The 19,238-nt window shown below is 45.7% G+C and overlaps 1 protein-coding gene across 7 annotated transcripts in view; it reads left to right on the top strand.

Moving 5' to 3' along the window:
- LOC133390130 (protein phosphatase 1 regulatory subunit 7-like) overlaps positions 1 to 19,238 on the top strand; it is a 48,551-nt gene that overhangs the window by 3,494 nt on the left and 25,819 nt on the right. For 5 of the 7 annotated variants that reach the window (XR_009764307.1, XM_061638075.1, XM_061638076.1 and 2 more), the window contains exons 2-5: positions 2,113 to 2,295; positions 4,215 to 4,247; positions 9,382 to 9,492; positions 13,457 to 13,646. Coding sequence is in view for 6 of the 7 variants with exons in the window: in XM_061638075.1 (XP_061494059.1) it covers positions 2,138 to 2,295; positions 4,215 to 4,247; positions 9,382 to 9,492; positions 13,457 to 13,646 (492 nt within the window). In the remaining variant the exon portion in view is untranslated. Of the gene's footprint in view, positions 1 to 2,112; positions 2,296 to 4,214; positions 4,248 to 9,381; positions 9,493 to 10,731; positions 10,869 to 13,456; positions 13,647 to 19,238 lie in introns of those variants that run through there. The other 2 variants (XM_061638077.1, XM_061638078.1) reach the window with 2 other exon arrangements.

Genomic DNA, 19,238 nt, shown 5'->3' with positions numbered 1-19,238 from the left:
TTTCCCCCTCCCCACCTGCCTCGCGTCAAATGTGCGCCTCTCTTAATAAATGGGTTGCCCTTTGGCCTGCTACAGGCAGAAAGCCGCTCCGTTAATTGCTTCTTTTGAACTGCTTTCCCCCCTGTGGAATTAAAAACAAGAATCAAAAAAGGAGAAAGTCTTTTATTTTATGAAGCATTGGCATGTGTCAGTGTTGCTTGAACGAGCACAGAGCAGTTCTCCCTTCCCATTTCTCCTGTTGTGGTGGTGGTTTGGTGACAACATTCGTTAGTACACGGCTGGGCTTCCAGTACTCTTTGTGGGGGTGTTCAGCATCGCTTGAACCTCTTTAGGGTCTGGACTTGGAGTTAGTCTGTGAGATTGCATCAGCACACCTGTGCAAAGGGGCTTGATGTGGATGGGATGGAGCTTGAGGATTGCACATCTCACCCTGCCTGAGGTAACATCAGAAGAGCCCTGCTGGATGAAGCCAATGGCCCATCTAGTCCAGCAGCCTGTCTTCACAGTGGCCAACCAGATGCCTCTGGGAAGCCCGCAAGCAGGGCGTGAGCGCAACAGCAAATTACCAATTTGTCCTTTCCAGCAACTTTGATACAGAAGCATGCTGCCTCCGATAATGGAGGGAGAACATAGTCATTATGGCAGGTAGCCATCCATAGCCTTATCCTCCATGAATTTGTCTACTGCCCTTTTAAAGCCATCAGAGATGGTGGCCATCACCCCATCCTGTGGGAGCAAATTCCACAGTTTTGCTATGCAAAGAAGTAGTTTCTTTTGTCTGTCCTGAATCTTCCATCATTCAGCTTCATTGGATGCCCTCACTGGTTTCCCGTGGGGCCCACCTCAGACTTACGCTACTGTGGTGTAGCACTGCTAAGCTGGGCATTTTGTTTGCTCTGTTGCAACCCTACGAGTCGTAGTGTTAAACTGGGCAAGGATCCTTGCATCATCCACTTTTTATCTTGCATAGCAGACTATAGTGCCAGGCCTCAGATATGTGCAGCATCTGGCCTATGCGTACTAACAGAGAAGCCTTGTCTCGCTTTTTGAATTAGAGGTGAAGGGAAGCCTGGTTAGGACCCCACTCGCACAGCCAGGAGCAGCCAACTGCCTGAGTGCCTCTTTGTAATGACTTCGTAATGACTTTCAGGGATGTTTGAGATAAAAGGATGTTCCTCTCCCCCCCCTTCCAATTCAAGAAACCCTAAAGCCGTGGCAATGTTTGGAGGTGATTTCCTTTGTTTTAGCATAAATAGTGCAGGACTTTAAAGTGTAGGGGTAAACTTCTGTAGGCATTTTGGGTACAGCCAGTGTGGCGTTGTGGTTAAGGTGTTGGACTAGGACCTGGGAGACCAGGGTTCGATCCCCACACAGCCATGAAGCTCACTAGGTGGCCTTGGGCCAGTCACGGTCTCTCAGCCTCAGAGGAAGGCAATGGTAAACCGCCTCTGAATACCGCTTACCATGAAAACCCTATTCGTAGGGTAACCATAAGTCGGAATCGACTTGAAGGCAGTCCAGTTCCATTTTCCAAATCTGAAGTAAAAGATCACAGGCAAGGCTGTGAACTCTTGCTAGGTGAGCATCAAAGCTTTCATGTTGAATTACCTGCTGCACATTTCAAAATCCTTCTCCTCTGGTGTGCCTGGGAATTGAGCTATTATGGTGGCATTGCAGGCTGGTTTCCCCCCAAGTACCCCCCCCTCCTGAAAGCTAAAGAAGTTAAGTTGGCAAGAGGCATGTCTTGGCTGTAAGTGAGGGCTTTATAACAGGGTTTTGAACATGAAGTCATGGATTATCAACCCAATGATGCATTTAAACTTGAGAGGACCTTTTGTGCCAACTGCAACTGTGAGGAATTTGAAGTTGATGTGTTCCTGTGTAGAACATCAAAGCTGGTGCCAGGCTTCAGGGACCCTCGACGCAGTTGCCACCAGTGCAGTGGTGGCTGGTGGCTCCAAATCAGTGGAATCAGCTCCAGGTTTTAGTCTGAACTTTCAAGAGCTGTTCAAGGTGCTTGCTTTTCCATGGCTATTAGGCTGCGTACACACCAAACATTTAAAGCACATGAACATTGCAAAAATAAGAGCCAAGGCATCTCTCTCTTAAAAGGGCCTGTTCCAGTATTTCCCAAGAGATGAACCGTCAGTTTGTTGAGGACCGGATTGTGGAGGTGGACCCCCTTCCTTTCATCTGGAATGTGGAAGGACCTGGTCCCCACTACACTCTCAATGTGAAGATGTCCCGGCTAAAGCAGTTTGCATTCGCCTTTGAATTTGGATCTGTAGACCCCAGGTAAATGCCAGTGCAGGGCAACCTACGTATGGCTTTACTGCGTAACATGTGAAAAAGTTACATCTGTAATAAATATGTTTTCAAACACCTGTTTGTCATGTTCACACAACATTTTCAGGTGTATGCTTAAAATAATAATAATCTTAGGGTAGCATACAGAACCAGCTCTACTCTCACACACACCAGGGGAAAATATATATGAGAGAAAGTATTCCCTAAAGTAATAAATGATTATGATTTTTATTTTATTTATTACACATATACCCCAGCTTTCCTCCAAGGAGTTGAAGGTGGCATACATAGTTCTCCCCATTTTATCCTCATAACAACCCTGCGAGGCAGGTTAGGCTGAGAGACTGTGACTGACGGAAGATCACCCAGTGAACTTCATAGCTGAGTGGGGATTTGGATCCTGGTGGTCAAGGTCCTAGTCAAAGACTCTAACCACAACACCATGTATAATAATATTGTATAGTCTGTTAGAGTGCTCAAAACACTTCGCATGTGTTATGCTGTTGTAAAATGGATACAACAACCCTGTAAGGTGGATATTATCACCCCCACATTGCAGATGCCGGACTCAGCCTAAGAGAGAGAGAGGGTATCTTAAACTCACTGAATGAGTTCACAGCAGAGGCGAGATTCAATCCAGTGACTTCCTAGATCATAGCTCCAGCCCTGCTGTGTCCTGCATCCTGGCCATATATATCTGGACACTCTGGTGGAAATAACAGAAGTGGCTGACCGGGGAAGAGTTAAGCACCCCTTTTCTTCATTAAAGGTGCTTTGTAACTTAGAAGGGGCCTTTGGGATAAGGTCACATGAGATTGTAGTGTGATCTGTAGTTGTGGCTCCCACTAAATCCCTCGGGAAATTATTGGTTTGAGGCCTGCAACAGGCTCACCCCAACTGATATATGCATTACGTGAAGAAGTACTTTCTTTCGTCTATCCTGAATCGTCCAACCTGAACCATCATATGGCCCTGAGTTCTAGCATTAGGAGGTGGGGAGAAAAACCTCTCTATTCCCACCCAGGGCTCCTACTGGGAGAAAGGCTGGGATATAAATCAAATAATAAATCAAATAATAAATACATTCACTCTCTGTTCTCCCCACACCATGAAAATGCACCTCTTACATCTTCCCACACGTGCTTTCCCCCCCAAACTAAAAAGCCCCAAATGTTGCAACCTTTCTTCATAGGGGAGTAGCTCCATCGCCTTAATCATTTTGGTTGCCCTTTTCTGAATCGTTTCCAGCTCTAAAATATCCTTTTAGACGTGAGGCAACCGGAACTGTATACAGTATTCCAAGGGCAATCGCACCATAAGATTTGTATAACAGCATTATGATATCGGCAGGTTTATTTTCAATACCTTTCCTGATGATCTCTAGCATGGAATTTGCCTTTTTCACAGCTGCCGCACACTGGATCGACATCTTCACCAAGCTATCCATTGCAACCCCCAGGTCTCGTTCCTGGTCAATCACCGCCAGTTCAGACCCCATGAGTACATATGTGAGATTTAGATTTCTTGCCCCAACATGCATCAACGTACATTTGTTTACACTGAATTGCATTTGCCATTTATTTATTTATTTATTGGGGTTATATCCCGCCCTTTCTCCCAGTAGGAGCCCAGGGTGGCAAACAAAAGGACCAAAAATGCTATTAACACATCATAAAAACAGACTTTGAAATATATTAAAACAAAACAACCATCAAAAACATATTAAAAAAAACTTTGAAAAAACATGTTTAAAAAGTTTTTAAAAATCTATTTTTTTAAAAAAAGAAGGTTTATAAACATATTAAGAAGCAATTCCAACGCAGACTGGGGTTTTAATGTCTGTTCACCCAGTCCCGAGCAAGGACCGCACTGATGGTTAAAGCTGTCCTCTTGTTTGTTTATTTTAGGCAATCTTTTCCAAAGACGGAATTCCCTGAACGGTAAGCAAGAATCATAAGACACGTAAGCGATACCTAATTTCTTCCCTCATCTGCCTGAACATCGCACCAACGCTTACTTTGAGAATTCAGATACAGGAGTCATCCCTGATCTGTGTGGGCTTTTTGTGGTTTCTGAACAGCGATGCAAAGTCACCTTCGTCAGAATTTAGTGAGGCTGCAAACAGTCTAACCCCTCCCCCCACAGAAATCTCTCCATGGGGACCTCATTGGAATGTCTGGGAGCTGCTCAAGAGTATGGTAGCTACCATTCATTTCGGAGGGATCAGCATGGGAGAATTTCCAAATTGCTTGTCCCCCAAGTCTCTCTTTAAAAAAGAAGAAGAAATCTAGCACCAGAGTAGCCCAGCGGAGGTTGTTGGACTCCCAGCTCCCATTTGAACACCAGCAAGCTTAGTCAGTCGTCAGGGATGATGAAAGCTGTTCTCCAGAATGGCTAGAGGGCACCAAGTTATGGAAGGCTGCTGGGTAGCAGGATGATGGCTACTGTTGGAAATATGTATCTGTGGGGAGGAGGGATTGAGTAGAAAAGGGAAGCCATTGTGGGTCCCTGGAGTTGCTGCTGGACTCCAGCTCCCTTCAGCCCTTGCCAGCACTGCCAATGGTCAGAGATGATGGGAGTTGTAGTCCACAACACTTAGAGGGCACCAAGTTTGGTAAAGCCTTATGGAAGCAAAATGCTGTCATCATCCCTGACCATTGGCTGAGGCTGATGGGAGTTGGAGTCCGACAACACAGGCTGACCATCCCTGGCTTACACCCTCCTAGCAGAGCGGCAGACTCTCTCCTGCCACATCAGATTCTCAGGGAGAGGTACCAGCACCTCAGGTTCTTCTTCCAGAGCTCACAATATGCTCTCTGCAAAGCTTCAACTTCCTTTGTTTTGAACTGTGTCTGTTACATACACACACCTGAAGACCCATTCCTAGCTGGGGGTGGCTGAGGATCCCTCGCCTCATGTGTTAGGAAGCCGCCTTATACGGAATCAGACCTTTGGTCCATCTCGCTGAGAACTGTCTACACTAACCGGCAGTGGCTTTGTCAGAGCCCTACTCTGGGTCTGGACTCGTAATGGATCTCTCACACTGGCCCCAGCACAGGTCTCTCACAATCCCACTACTAGGCGCCACCACCTGACACTCCGTAACACAATACTGCCCTGAGACTGTGCCTTAGTCTCCTTCTCAGATTGCTTTGTAGTGTCTGGGTGCATTTACATGCCACAACCCCCCTGGATCTTTCTGACTTTAAAGATTACAGCCCTGGGTTGCTTTGGGTACCTGCTGCCGTTACACTATCCCTTCACCGCTGCCACCATTGAGACTGTTTCCAGCTTTGGTGTTTGCTCTGCCCACCCTTCTGGTCTGTAATGTCCCAGCCAAGGATCAAGCATGATGTTAAACCAAAACTATTTGTTTATTAACACCAGGAATAAATAAACAAGATCACTTTAAGTGCAGTCAACATGCGTGTGGTTACATACAATAGTTTTCTCTTTATATCTCTTAGTCCTAAAGCCTGCCTCACTAAACACAAATCCACACCTCCAAAACCCAGAACCTACAACAATCAACTAACCTCCAGCTGTCAGTCTCTCATTTATACCTTCAGTCACCCAGATGCTCAGCCAATCACAACTCAGCATTCCTCAACATTCCACCCCATGTACTCCCCTCTCTCACTCACTTTACTTACCACATTTACCCTACAAAACTGACATGTACCATAATTACTGTACAACATTTACAGGGGCATCACAAGCTTCTCCAGGATTTCAGGCAGGAATCTCTCCCAGCCCTACCTGGAGATGCCTTTGGGGATTGAATCTGAGACCTTCTGCATGCAAGGCAGATGCTCTGCCACTACGCTACAGCTATTCCCCAAATGTGTTTCCTATTCGGAAGGCTAAGCAGACCTCCATCTGGTTTGTGGCCATTAGCTTCTATCACCTGCCTATCTCAGGCCATTAATATTATTTTGTCCAGGTTCCTGACTCTGACCGGGTACTGCATTCGGGCATAAACCTTTGGGGTAGTCCTACCCGCAGTCACCAGGTAGCAATTTCCTAGCACAATAAGCACATAGGAATCAAATATCTGAAAGGCCTTTTGGCTAAGATCAAGTGTGTATATCTGAAAGGGATTTATTTATTTATTTATTGCATTTGTATACCGCCCCATAGCCGAAGCTCTCTGGGTGGTTCACAACAATTAAAAACATTGAAAACAAATATACAAATTTTAAAAAAAACATTATTAAAAAGCCATTTAAAAACACATGCTAAAATGCCTGGGAGAAGAGGAAAGTCTTGACGTGGCACCGAAAAGATAACAGTGTTGGTGCCAGGAGCTCCTCATCAGACACATCATTCCATATTTTGGGGGCCACCACTGAGAAGGCTGTCTCCCTTGTGGATGATGCCAATGTGTGGGGGGAGAGGAGAGCATGGTCACATGCTCCTCCACAATGTGGGAACACTCACTGACCCAATGAGCATTTAAATCAGGACATTGTGAGATGCAGGGGTGGGAACTCTCTTCAGGCTGAGGGCTGCATTCCCTTGTGGGCAGTCTTTGGGGGCTGCATGCCAGTGGGGGTGCAGCTTGAGGCGAAAGTGAGTTTGCCCAGAGCTAGAAGCTGGCAGAAAAATGGATGTGGCTCACCTTTTAATGGCAGTCTACGCTTTAATCATGCAGAGCTCAAAATGCACCCACACACATACAAGCCATCAAAGGCAGAGTATGACAGTGTGGCAGTGGAATCCGCTCCAGGTTTTAGTGTGAACTTTCAAGGAGCTGTCCAAGGGGCTGAACCTATTTTGAGAATACCTTTGATCACTTTGGACAGCTCCTTGAAAGCTTGGACAAAAGCCTGGAGCGGATTCCGCTGCCACACTAGCACAGAGCCACCAGCCACCCCTAGTAAGTGACATTATCATTGTTTAAAGACACATTCCTGTTAGGCAAAAGCACTCAAGGAGGGCATGGAGGGGTGTGGCCCAGGGGCAGACAGAGATCCCTGGAGGGCCACATTTAGCTCCCGGGCCTGAGCAGAACTCCACATGCGGGGGGGGGGGGGATGAATGAATGATAACTGCTATCACTGTGGGATGAGTAAATCAGTCTATTTCTGGTGTGTTACTTTTGCATGTGTTCAGTTCCTCTCTGTTCCATCCTGTTCCCAAATTAATCTGTGCTTTAAATGTATAATGAAATAAAACTGCATTTAAATATTTATTTTTGAATGTATTTTATCTGCAAATACGAAGTTTTAAAATTTATTTATTTATTATTTATTCCATTATTTTCATTAGCCCCGCTCTTCATAGTATTGATCCCTGAGCAGGTTACGACAAATGCAGATCTGTATCAGGCCCCAACTGCACCTCACATTTAAAGCAGTATTATTCCACTTTATCACTGAATACTAAAGTCAGGATCATTCAGACCATGGTATTTCCGATCTCTATGTATGGATGTAAAAGTTGGACAGTGAAAAAAGCTGATAAGAGAAAAATCAACTCGTTTGAAATGTGGTGTTGGAGAAGAGCTTTGCATATACCATGGACTGCAAAAAAGACCAATAATTGGGTGTTAGAACAAATTAAACCAGAACTGTCACTAGAAGTTAAAATGATGAAACTGAGGTTATTATAATTTGGACACATAATGAGAAGACATGATTGATTAGAAAAGATAATAATGCTGGGAAAAACAGAAGGGGGTAGAAAAAGAGGAAGGCCAAACAAGAGATGGATTGATTCCATAAAGGAAGCCACAGACCTGAACTTACAAGATCTGAACAGGGTGGTTCATGACAGATGCTCTTGGAGGTCGCTGATTCATAGGGTCGCCATAAGTCGTAGTCGACTTGAAGGCACATAACAACAACAATTCCACTTGTGACTTCCCCCCGAGAATCGTGGGAACTGTAGTTTGTTAAAGGTGCTGAGAGGTAATAGGAGACCCCAATTCCCCCACAGAGCTAGAATTCCTGGAGTGGTTTAACAATCAATCTCTCTTCCCAGGGAACTCTGAAAATTGCAGCTCTGGGAGCAGAACAGGAGTCTCTTAACTACTCCCAGCACCCTGAACAAAGCACAGTTCCCAGGATTCTTTGGGGGAAAGCCATGACTGTTTAAAGTGGAATTATGCTGCTTTAAATGTGTCGTACAGATGTGGCCTTGGATAGGCCAGAGCCACAGCAAAATACCACGGAAACATACGCAGCAACTCTAAAAATAATAATCCATTAAACAGCTGGTGATTCCCTGAGAGTGATTGGTTATGGTGACTACGCCTCTCCCAAAGCCTAGCAAAGAGGTTTGTTTTTTAATGCACTTCAAAGGGAAGGGGTCACTACAGAGAAGGCCCTGTCCCCCACCTCACCCCATTTACTTTCCCAGGTGGAGGAACAATGAGAAGGGCCTCCCTCACTGATCTCAATGTACAGGCAGGTTGGTAGAAAGACAACAGTGATGATGATTAGGCATTTTTATCCCACTCTTCAGCTGAAAAAGACTCTGAAAACAACTTACAAATATAGATGAGAAGATGGTTCCTGCCTTCAGGCTCACAATCTAAGAGACACGACACAAAAGGAAAAGGGAGTGGGAAAGAAGAGGAAAAATCTCATGCTTTGTTAATTCTAATTCATTTTGATACTTTATTTTTTGAGCAAAGAACTGTGCTGCAGCATTCAGAGAAGTGTGAAGTCTAGGGGATAGCTGCATTCTGATCTGCCCATGTTAGTCCAGGTGATGTGGATCAGGTCAATTCAAACTGGGATTTGCAAAGATCAAATGCCTCAGGCATTACTACGTCCAACTAGCTTCGAGCTTGTCTCTTTGTTCTCAACTTTGCCCTGGTTTCTTTTTCTGCGAGGTGTGTTTTCTGATTGATCGCCGCTTTAAAACATGCCAGTCTGCCATCGCTGGGCCCATAGCTCCCCCTTTGTCTTGCTATGTGCCCAACACCAGGGGTGATATCGTTAGCCAGGCACTCAAGAAATGAAATGATGATGGTTGGTCAATAGGAGGGAGTGTTGAAAATAGTTCTGATCCTCTCTTTCCCCCTCCCCTCCCCCTCTTCTCCCCACTGCCTTGTTCATTCCTCAGGATTGTGAAGCTTGACATCTCTTTAAATGAACTCAAAGAGATTCCACCTGAAGCACTTTTCCCCTTTGAGAATCTTGCTGAGTTAGATGCATCGCTTAATGCTTTAGGCACGTGAGTGCGACTTGATGGATGGGGTTTGGGAGTGGGTGGGGGGAGATGGTGGGGAGGAGATTAAAGGCCTGTGAAGAGAGAGGGGATTTTTTGCTTTTGCCCTTGAGCAGATCATTGGCCCAATATTTTTCACTCTGTCAAGCCGTGGATCTCCAGGGAGTTACGCTGAGGCTGCGCTACTGAAATCCTTTAAACAGGAGATGCCTGGGATTGATCCTGGGACCTTCTGCATAGCAGGGCTACACCAAAATCCCCCTTCGATTTTGCTCTACCCACCTGCCCGCCCCATTCATAGGCATTTTGGCCAGTATAAAAGCCAAGTTACACATGATGCTAGAGACAGTGTGGCATAGTGGTTAGCGTGTTGGACTACGACCTGGGAGACCAGGGTTAGAATCCCCACACAGCCATGAAGCTCACTGGGTGACCTTGGGCCAGTCACTGCCTCTCAGCCTCAGAGGGAGGCAATGGTAAACCCCCTCTGAATACCGCTTACCATGAAAACCCTATTCACAGGGTCGCCATAAGCTGGGATCGACTTGAAGGCAGTCCATTTTTTCACACATGATGCTAATGGTACAGTTTGTCATTCAGTGGGGGACACACACCCCACACATATGTGGATCAGGACCCTAGTAGGCGGAATAGGGAGACTGAACCCTTTGCCTCCTGCTATGGTCCTGATCTATATCAGGCCCTCCACCCGCGCTTGCTATTTGCATGGGACAAAATGAAGGGGCGATGGGGTATGTTGCAGAGCAACATAGTGCGGTTTTAGGCATCTGAGGAGTAGGGATGGACAAATCTCTCAATTTTGGTTCTCTCTCCATTTCTTATTTTTCTCAACTTAATTTTGGTTCTTTACACTTCCGAAGCAATTTGTGATTATTATTTTTTAAAGCCTCATGAAAATTGTCAACATTTTAGCGCAAATTTCTGCAAATATACACGTTTTTAAAGGCACATTTTGACAAACATCGTTCTGCAAGCAATTCCCCTTAATGTAGTTCATGCTTGTATATTATTTTCCCTAATATACAGTATGAATTTATTATGCACTCTTTTACCCCAACATATGGATTTTGAACCCCTTACTGGGCTGAGAACTGCATTGTCGAATTAGGAGAATTGCAAGTTTTGAAGGATGCCTGGGTATCGGTTCTCATCGTTTTGGGAGGTGGAAATTAGGTAAGTTTGCCTTTAAATGCAAACTTAATCGAATTTCTCCTCCATTCCAAGTTGAGACGGAGCAGAACTTCAGAAAAAGGCTTTCGAAAGGAAGAAGGAGAAGGCAACCAGTCATTGCTCTGCCCAGGAATTGAAGAACAGTTTGATTTTCAGATGGACATCACATTCCCTTGTAGCAGCGGAGGCTGGTGCGTTAGGGCAGATGGGATTCTGCCCCTCCAAGTTCAGTCTGCCCTTAGCCAGCGCCCACTTGCCCTGCCTTCTTATCAAGGCAAGGTGCCGGAGGAGCGTGTTTGGGAAGTGTAGCTTGCAGAGCCAAACTCCCACCACCGTTACAGCATTTTTGTTGAAAGCAAGCAGGTACATGCACATGGAACCAGCCATATTTACACCAGTTGTAATTTTGTGCTACTTTCAATTTCAAAGATTAAAAAAAGAAAAAGAGAAAGCATGACATAACTCTGGAGACGTGCCAGCAATAATCAAAACAAGAATGTCTGCACATTTCCATTTTTGTAAGCTGTCAGGCTGAGCAGATGCCTGGAGTTCACCCTCTCTCGTCTCCTGGGCGGGCCACCACCTGTCTTTGGAACAAGGAAGAAAGGAGAGCTCAGCGTCTTTCGATTTAAGTTCCTCCCCAGGGCCACTTTTGAAGAACCAGTTTTGGTCCTGGTCACTTCAGGGTGCAAATGTGTCCCACTTGCACTGAGCAGAATTATTTTGCAACAGTCTAAAGCCATGGCTATGTGGAGGAAGGGCCGTAGCTCAATAGCACATGAAATGGATGCAGAAGATCCCATGTTCAGTTCCCAGCACCTCTAGGTAGGGCCAGGAATGTCTCACTGCCTGTCAGTGTAGACAATACTGAGCCAGTTTGGACCATTGGTATAAGTCAGGATCCTGTGCTTCTATTTGGGAAGGCCCATAACTCAGTGGTAGAGTACTTGGTTTGGGTGCAGATGGCCCCAGGTTCAATCCCCAGTATCTCCAGGTAGGGCTGGGAATGTCCCTTGTCTGAAGCCCTGGAGAGCTCCTGCCAGTCAGTGTAGACAGCACTGACCTAGATGGACCAAGGTCTGACTTAGCCTAACACAACTCCCTATGTGGTTAGAGTGTGGGACTGGGACCTAGGAGACCAGGGTTAAAATCTCCACTCGGCCATGAAGCTCACTGGATGACCTTGGGCCAGTCACTATCTCACAGCCTAACCTACCTCTCAGGGTTGTTGTGAGGATAAAATTGGGAGGCGAGAACCATGTTTGGATGTCACCCTGAGCTCCTTGGAGGAAAGGTGGGATATAAATGTAATAAATAAAAATGACCAAGGCTTGAAGAATGCACCTGCTGTTAGGATTACGAAACTGTCCATCAGCATTCCATGCCCACTGAGATGCTCAGTCTTCATTAGGCTTTTTGTGGGTGGGTTGCCCCTGGGTAGTGGCTGTTGCTTTTCCTAAAAAGTTTTTCTACTTCTGTAAACTGCTGAGTCATCCTTCTAGTGTGTAGACAGTGGGTGGTGCAGTTCTGACCACATAAGTGGCAGTATTTGGAGAATTGAACTGGCATTGGAATATAGGATGGCGATGATGAGTATGTTATGTTAATGTTTATTTATGTTAATGTTAATGTATCAATGAATAGATGGGGGACTGCAAAGTTGGCACCTGATAGAATATAGGATGATGTGTATAAATAGTTTGTTCACATCAGCAACCTGAGCAGACTTTGACAACCATAGAAGGGATCCAAGGTTTTGGAGATTTTATTTTATTTAACAATATTTATATACTGCTTGATTGTGAAAAACCTCTAAGCATTTTAAAAAAATTAAAATTTTCAGTCAATACAGTTAAAAACAAGTAATTAAAAACATTTTTAAAAACAATTAAGAACAATAGTAGACTAAAAAGAGATTAAAAGCCATCACCATCTGTGAATCTGGATAGGCTTGCCTGAATAGAAAGGTTTTAAGCAGGTGCCAAAAAGAGTACAGTGAAGGTGCTTGCCTGGTATCCATAGGCAGGGAGTTCCATAGAGTAGGTGCTGCCATGCGAAAAGAATGATTTCTTACAAGTGCAGAATGAGTATTATGTGGCACCGGTAACCGTGTCAGTTGTGCAGATCGAAGTAGTGGAGTGGGGCACATACGTGGTAAGGTGGCCCCACAAGTAAATTGGTGCTAAGCTGCAATGATGCAGTGTCTATGCATACGGACATTTTGGAAACCACTGAAATTAGGAAATAACAGGAATTATGGTTTCTTTTAATCCCTAAAAAATATTTTTAGGATATTTTAATGAACTTAGCACAGAGCAAGAAACACATCAGGCTGCAATCTAGTTCCCAAGAGTCTTTTGGGGAAGCCATGTGCTTTAAATATGCTTTGAATGTGCTTTAAATGTATGGTGTGGATCTGGAAAAACAGCATAGCCACTGGATTGGGTTGATGGGACTAGTAGTTCAAAAAAGTAACTTTTCCAAGCTCTGGTAGGAGCATAGGAAGATGCCTTAGACCAGTGGTCCACCTAGTTCAGTATTGTCTGCACTGACTGGCAGTGACTCTCCAGGATTTCGAGCAAGGGGCAATCTCACTCCTACCTGGAGACGCCGGGGATTGAATGTGGGACGTTCTGCATGCAAGGAAGATGCCCTACCACTGAGCTATGGCATAGGAGGTGGGGGACAATGCCTTCTCCTTGAGTTCTTGGAGGCATCAACAATGTCAGCCATTCTTAACCTATTTCCAATCTTCTGTTTGTTTCATCTGGGATTGTAGCGCAAGAGGGATTGGAGATCTTCCCAGCCTTGTGGTACTTAACCTCAGTTATAACATGCTCAGAGAGATGAAGGGCCTGGAAAACTGCCCCCACCTGTGCATGCTGCAGATGTCCCACAACCAAATGAGGACTCTCGTGGAGATCCCTGTCCTGAGCAACTTGACTCAGCTTCATTTGTCTTCCAATAAGGTATTTTCTTTTGTGTGTTGGGGACCTCACAAGATGGTAGGCTACATGAAGGAGGATGCAGAGGAGTGATGGGGAACCTGTGGCCCTTGAGACTCTGTTGGGCACCATCTTCCATTAGCAACAGCCAGTATGGTTAATGATCAGGCTGATGGGAGTTGTAGTCCAACAACATGTACAGGGCCGCGACTTCACCATCTTTGATGGGAGAGCAAGGGTGAGGAATCTTTGGCCCTCCAGATGTTGCTGAACTTCAACTCTCATCAACCCCCACCAATGGGCAGGGATGATGGGAGTTGTAGTTCAGCAACCTCTGGAGGGCCAAAGGTTCACCACACTTAATTTAGAGAGTAGCTTGGAAAGTGGGTCTCACTGCTTCCTTGCAGGATCAGGGCCCCTAGTAGCAAAACAGCAAGGCAGATGGTAGATCTTCTATGACAGGGTTGGGGAATCTTAGGGGTCTAGGGGCTGAGTGTTGGCCAACCAGGCTCCTCTACCTGACCCTCGGGCCTCCTCCGCAGACTATATCCCTCACCGGCCCCTCTCCACAAGTGCTTTCGCTGGGCTGGGATGTGTGCTTGAACTGTGAAATTGCCTCTTGCTTGCCTGAATGCAGAAGTGCACATCTTTGAAAAATTTCCTGATGCCCTTTTACTCGTGTTTAGCCGGCAATACAAAAAACGTTGAAGCGGCCATGCATGCTTAATAATTGTATTTGCCACGGGCATCTGTTCATTTATGAAACTTATGGGACGGATTATTTTCCAAAGTAAAATAAAGCACCATGGGAAACTTTCCACAGATGTCACAGGAGACGGAAGTATGAAACAAAAAACTTGACCGAACATGTTCCAACTCGTATAACTACATGATGCTGTGCTAAGTTTTAATGCCTTACACTGGTGTTCCCTTAAAGTCCTTCCACCCATGCACCTGTACCCAGAGCATTTCTCCAACCAGCCAACCGATGTTTACAAAAAAACATATATTAGGGGAAAGTGGGCATAATATATTAGTGAAAATAGCATACAAAAATGCATCATATTAGGAGAAATTGCTTTCAGAAAGGTGTCCATTTAGTCAAAACGGCATACAAAAGTGTGTTCACTAAGAGAAATTCGCACTAAAATGCTGAATTTTTTCCTTTAAAAAGAGCAGATTGGTGCAGAAATGTGTAGAACTGTGTTTAAGGGCACAATCCAACTTGTATTTGCGCCGGGCTGGGGGGCATTGTATGTGGCGGACCCCTAGTTGAGTTGGCGGTTTGTGGCACCACCGGGCTCCTCCAGCAGAAGCCCCTCGTCCCGGCTCAGCTGCCGCACCACTGGGACTCGGTCAGCTCAGCTGGGAGTCCACTGGGGATGGCCAGCCCGGCAGATGGTGAGCCAGTGGAAGCCGATGGAACGCCCCCCAAAATGGGGCATCTGGGGGTGTGGCAGAGGAGCCGAGGGGAAGGGACTTATGCGTCATCCTGCTCGCGTTTGGAGCACTCCCGTGGGTCCTAATCCAAGTAAATTTTCTGCTGGCCAATAGGCTGGCAGACTAAAATAATTTCCATGGTGGTCAATGGGGAGTGCCTACTCCTTAGTAGGGGGTATTCGTGGGAGCCAGCTTTTGCTTTTCTGCCCCCTGCACATGACTCCCAACAGAGCCTGAGTTCAGCTGGGCTGGCAGCTCCCAAGCAGCAAGTGGCTGCCGCAGAGCTTCGCACCCCCTGCCTGCTTCCCCTCATTTGGATTGCTCTATAAGATTAGAAAAATGAGAAATTGAATCAAAATTGACAGACCCTTCCATCCTTAGTTTCAAACTATTCCTCATTATTCCTCATTATTCTAATCCATCTGTAGACGCAGAATCATTACCTTGCCTCTGCTTTCACACGAACCAGCAGAAACATCTTTAGAAAATGAGTATTAGCCAGTGTGCACTGCATTTCTGCCTCCCTGCCTCCCAAATCTACTGCTCAGAGGAAGGAGGAATTCGTATCACAACAGGGAGAGACAGCGCACTGGATTTCTGCAGTGATTCAAGATGCTGGTTCGGCCTACAAAACCTGTTCTCCCCTATTCACCATTGTTACATTTTTTTAAAAAGTAACTTTATAATATATGCAGACAGCAGCAAAAATACCATATTGTAAATGTTACCTAAACCAGGGCTCACCAACCTTTTGGGGCCAGCAGGCATGATTGGAATTTTGAGAAAGTGCCGTGGGTTCCATTCATGAAATGGCTGCCGTGGGGGTGTGGCATATTGCAAAATGGCCACCACATCTAAGAGTGCAGGAAAAGAGATAGGGCCACAAAATGGTGCAGGTACAGCCCCCCCCCCATCAGTCGCCCCATCAATGGGGGGAAAGGCACGTTCATCAGCCACTGTGACACTGGCAAGACAAATAATTGGGTGTTAGAACGAATTAAACCAGAACTATCATTAGAGGCTAAAATGATGAAACTGAGGTTATCATACTTTGGACACATCATGAGAAGACATTTCAGTAGAAAAGACCATAATGCTGGGAAAAACGGAAGTAGAAAAAGAGGAAGGCCAAACAAGAGATGGATTGATTCCATAAAGGAAGCCCCAGACCTGACCTTACAAGATCTGAACAGGGTGGTTTATAATAGATGCTCTTGGAGGTCGCTGATTCATAGGGTCGCCGTAAGTCGTAATCGACTTGAAGGCACATGTCAACAACAACCAGCAGAGGTGGATCCATTAGAGCAAATGGGACACTGCCCCACCAACCTCAGTCTACCCTGAGCCACCCCCCACCTACCTACCTCTTTACTTACAATCAGTCCAGGGTGTGGCACTGCCGGCTTCCTCCTCCTTAGTCTCAGTGCGACCACTTGTACAACTCAGCAGAGAGGAGGAGGAGGAGGGGGACACAATGAGGATTAGTTGGCTCCGCCTCTCGATGGCTCTGGCCCCACCTACTGTTTGGGCTCCCTGCCTTCTGCCCCACTAGTCTCAGTGGGCTTCAGCCACCGCTGCTTTGCACCTCTCTTCAAAACGGGAGGGCATCCAGTCCTGTAATCCAGTGAAATGTGGACATGTCTGGGGGGGGGGCGTGTTTAGTGGAGGAGAGGCCAAGTCAGTGCAAGCAGGAACCGAACGGGAAGAGCTCTTGTGCACCGTGGAGTTTTGAGATGATACACGCTAAGACTTTTGCAGGGACCGTAGGAGGCCCTGGCTTCCACGCTGGTGCCCGTGGGTGCCAAAGTGGCAACTCTAGTCTTGACATAAATGCAACACATGCAGGCACAAATAACATCAGATAAAATGACACAGAGGAAATGGGGAGCATCGTTGTTGTAGGTAATAAAAAAAGGAGAGGAAGAGATGGGTGGGAATCAGAGCTTTTCGTAACAGGTTCCAGTAGTCCAGATTCCAAGAAGAATTACCTGGTGGGTAATGAACAACAGATCTCTCCGAGCTGATTGATTCCATACTGCTGAATTCTGCTGTTATTTTAATGATGTTAAATGAGTCCCAAACCTTTGCAAGCCGTTCTGTTTCCTTTGGCTTTGATCTTCTTTGCGCACTGTGAGAACGTGTCTTATCTTTTAGATCAACCAAGATTTCACCCTCTCTTAAGCGTATAATCTTTGCAGCAAGTTGGAATAGCTGTAGCGTGCAAAGAGGTGCTCTAGGATCCTGCCCAGGTCTAAGGCTGCAATTCAATACACATTTACCTGGGAGTAAGTGCCATTGAACCTCATGGAGCTTCCTTCTCAGTAGACATGTATTGGATTGCAGCTTAGATCTCTCGTTTTCTAGACAAATTCCAGAAGGGTACATGTGTTAGTCTGTAGCAGTTAAAAAAAAGAAAAGGAAAAAATGTTTTTAGGTGGCCTCTTAAAAGCTAACAAATATATTCTGGCATATGCTTTCTTAGGTCTTTTTTGTTGGACAAAATGAAGTAGTTTGTGCCTAAGGGCGCTCCTGCAAAGGATTTATATATTTGAATCACATTGAGCTCAGTAAACATACTTCTGTGCAGCTAGAGGTGGACACCCTTCTTTTCCCATGTGCATATCTGTCAACTAAGAATAACGCTTGCCGCATCTGTCCAGTGGCCTCTAATCTATGAAAGCTTTGGCCACAACAGTTAGTCTTTAAGGTGCTGTGAGAGTCTTTCTTCATCATCATCATCTTCTGGAGGTTTGCTCATCCATGCTTTTGTAACCCCCCAGGCTTGACTACTGTAATGTGCTCTGTGAGGGGCTGCCCTTGAAAACAACTTGGAACTTTCAGCGAGAGTGAAATGCTACCACACCTCTCACAAGAACATAAGAAGAGCCTGCTGGATCAGGCCAGTGGCCCATCTAGTCCAGCATCCTGTTCTCACAGTGGCCAACCAGGTGCCTGGGGGAAGCCCGCAAGCAGGACCCGAGAGCAAGAACACTCTCCCCTCCTGAGGCTTCCGGCAACTGGTTTTCAGAAGCATGCTGCCTCTGACTAGGGTGGCAGAGCACAACCATCACGGCTAGTAGCCATTGATAGCCCTGTCCTCCATGAATTTGTCTAATCTTCTTTTAAAGCCGTCCAAGCTGGTGGCCATTACTGCATCTTGTGGGAGCAAATTCCATGGTTTAACTATGCGCTGAGTAAAGAAGTACTTCCTTTTGTCTGTCCTGAATCTTCCAACATTCAGCTTCTTTGAATGTCCATGAGTTCTAGTATTACGAGAGAGGGAGAAGAACTTTTCTCTATCCACTTTCTCAATGCCATGCATAATTTTATACACTTCTATCATGTCTCCTCTGACCCGCCTTTTCTCTAAACTAAAAAGCCCCCAATGCTGCAACCTTTCCTCGTAAGGGAGTCGCTCCATCCCCTTGATCATTCTGGTTGCCCTCTTCTGAACCTTTTCCAACTCTATAATATCCTTTTTGAGATGAGGCGACCAGAACTGTACACAGTATTCCAAATGCGACCGCACCATAGATTTATACAACGGCATGATGATATCGGCTGTTTTATTTTCAATACCTTTCCTAATTATCGCTAGCATGGAATTTGCCTTTTTCACAGCAACCGCACACTGGGTCAACATTTTCATCGTGCTGTCCACTACAACCCCGAGGTCTCTCTCCTGGTCGGTCACCACCAGTTCAGACCCCATGAGCGTATATGTAAAATTCAGATTTTTTGCTCCAATATGCATAATTTTACACTTGTTTATATTGAATTGCATTTGCCATTTTTCTGCCCATTCACTCAGTTTGGAGAGGTCTTTTTGGAGCTCTTCGCAATCCCTTTTTGTTTTAACAACCCTGAACAATTTAGTGTCGTCAGCAAACTTGGCCACTTCACTGCTCACTCCTAATTCTAGGTCATTAATGAACAAGTTGAAAAGTACAGGTCCCAATACCGATCCTTGAGCGACTCCACTTTCTACAGCCCTCCGTTGGGAGAACTGTCCGTTTATTCCTACTCTCTGCTTTCTGCTTCTTAACCAATTCCTTATCCACAAGAGGACCTCTCCTCTTATTCCATGACTGCTAAGCTTCCTCAGAAGTCTTTGGTGAGGTACCTTGTCAAACGCTTTTTGAAAGTCTAAGTACACTATGTCCACTGGATCACCTC

The sequence above is a fragment of the Rhineura floridana genome, chromosome 8 (assembly GCF_030035675.1).
Source record: "Rhineura floridana isolate rRhiFlo1 chromosome 8, rRhiFlo1.hap2, whole genome shotgun sequence".
NCBI classification, from domain to species: Eukaryota; Metazoa; Chordata; class Lepidosauria; order Squamata; family Rhineuridae; genus Rhineura; species Rhineura floridana.
The sequence above is the reverse complement of the archived record's forward strand: the minus strand, read 5'-3'. Positions and strand labels throughout refer to the sequence as shown.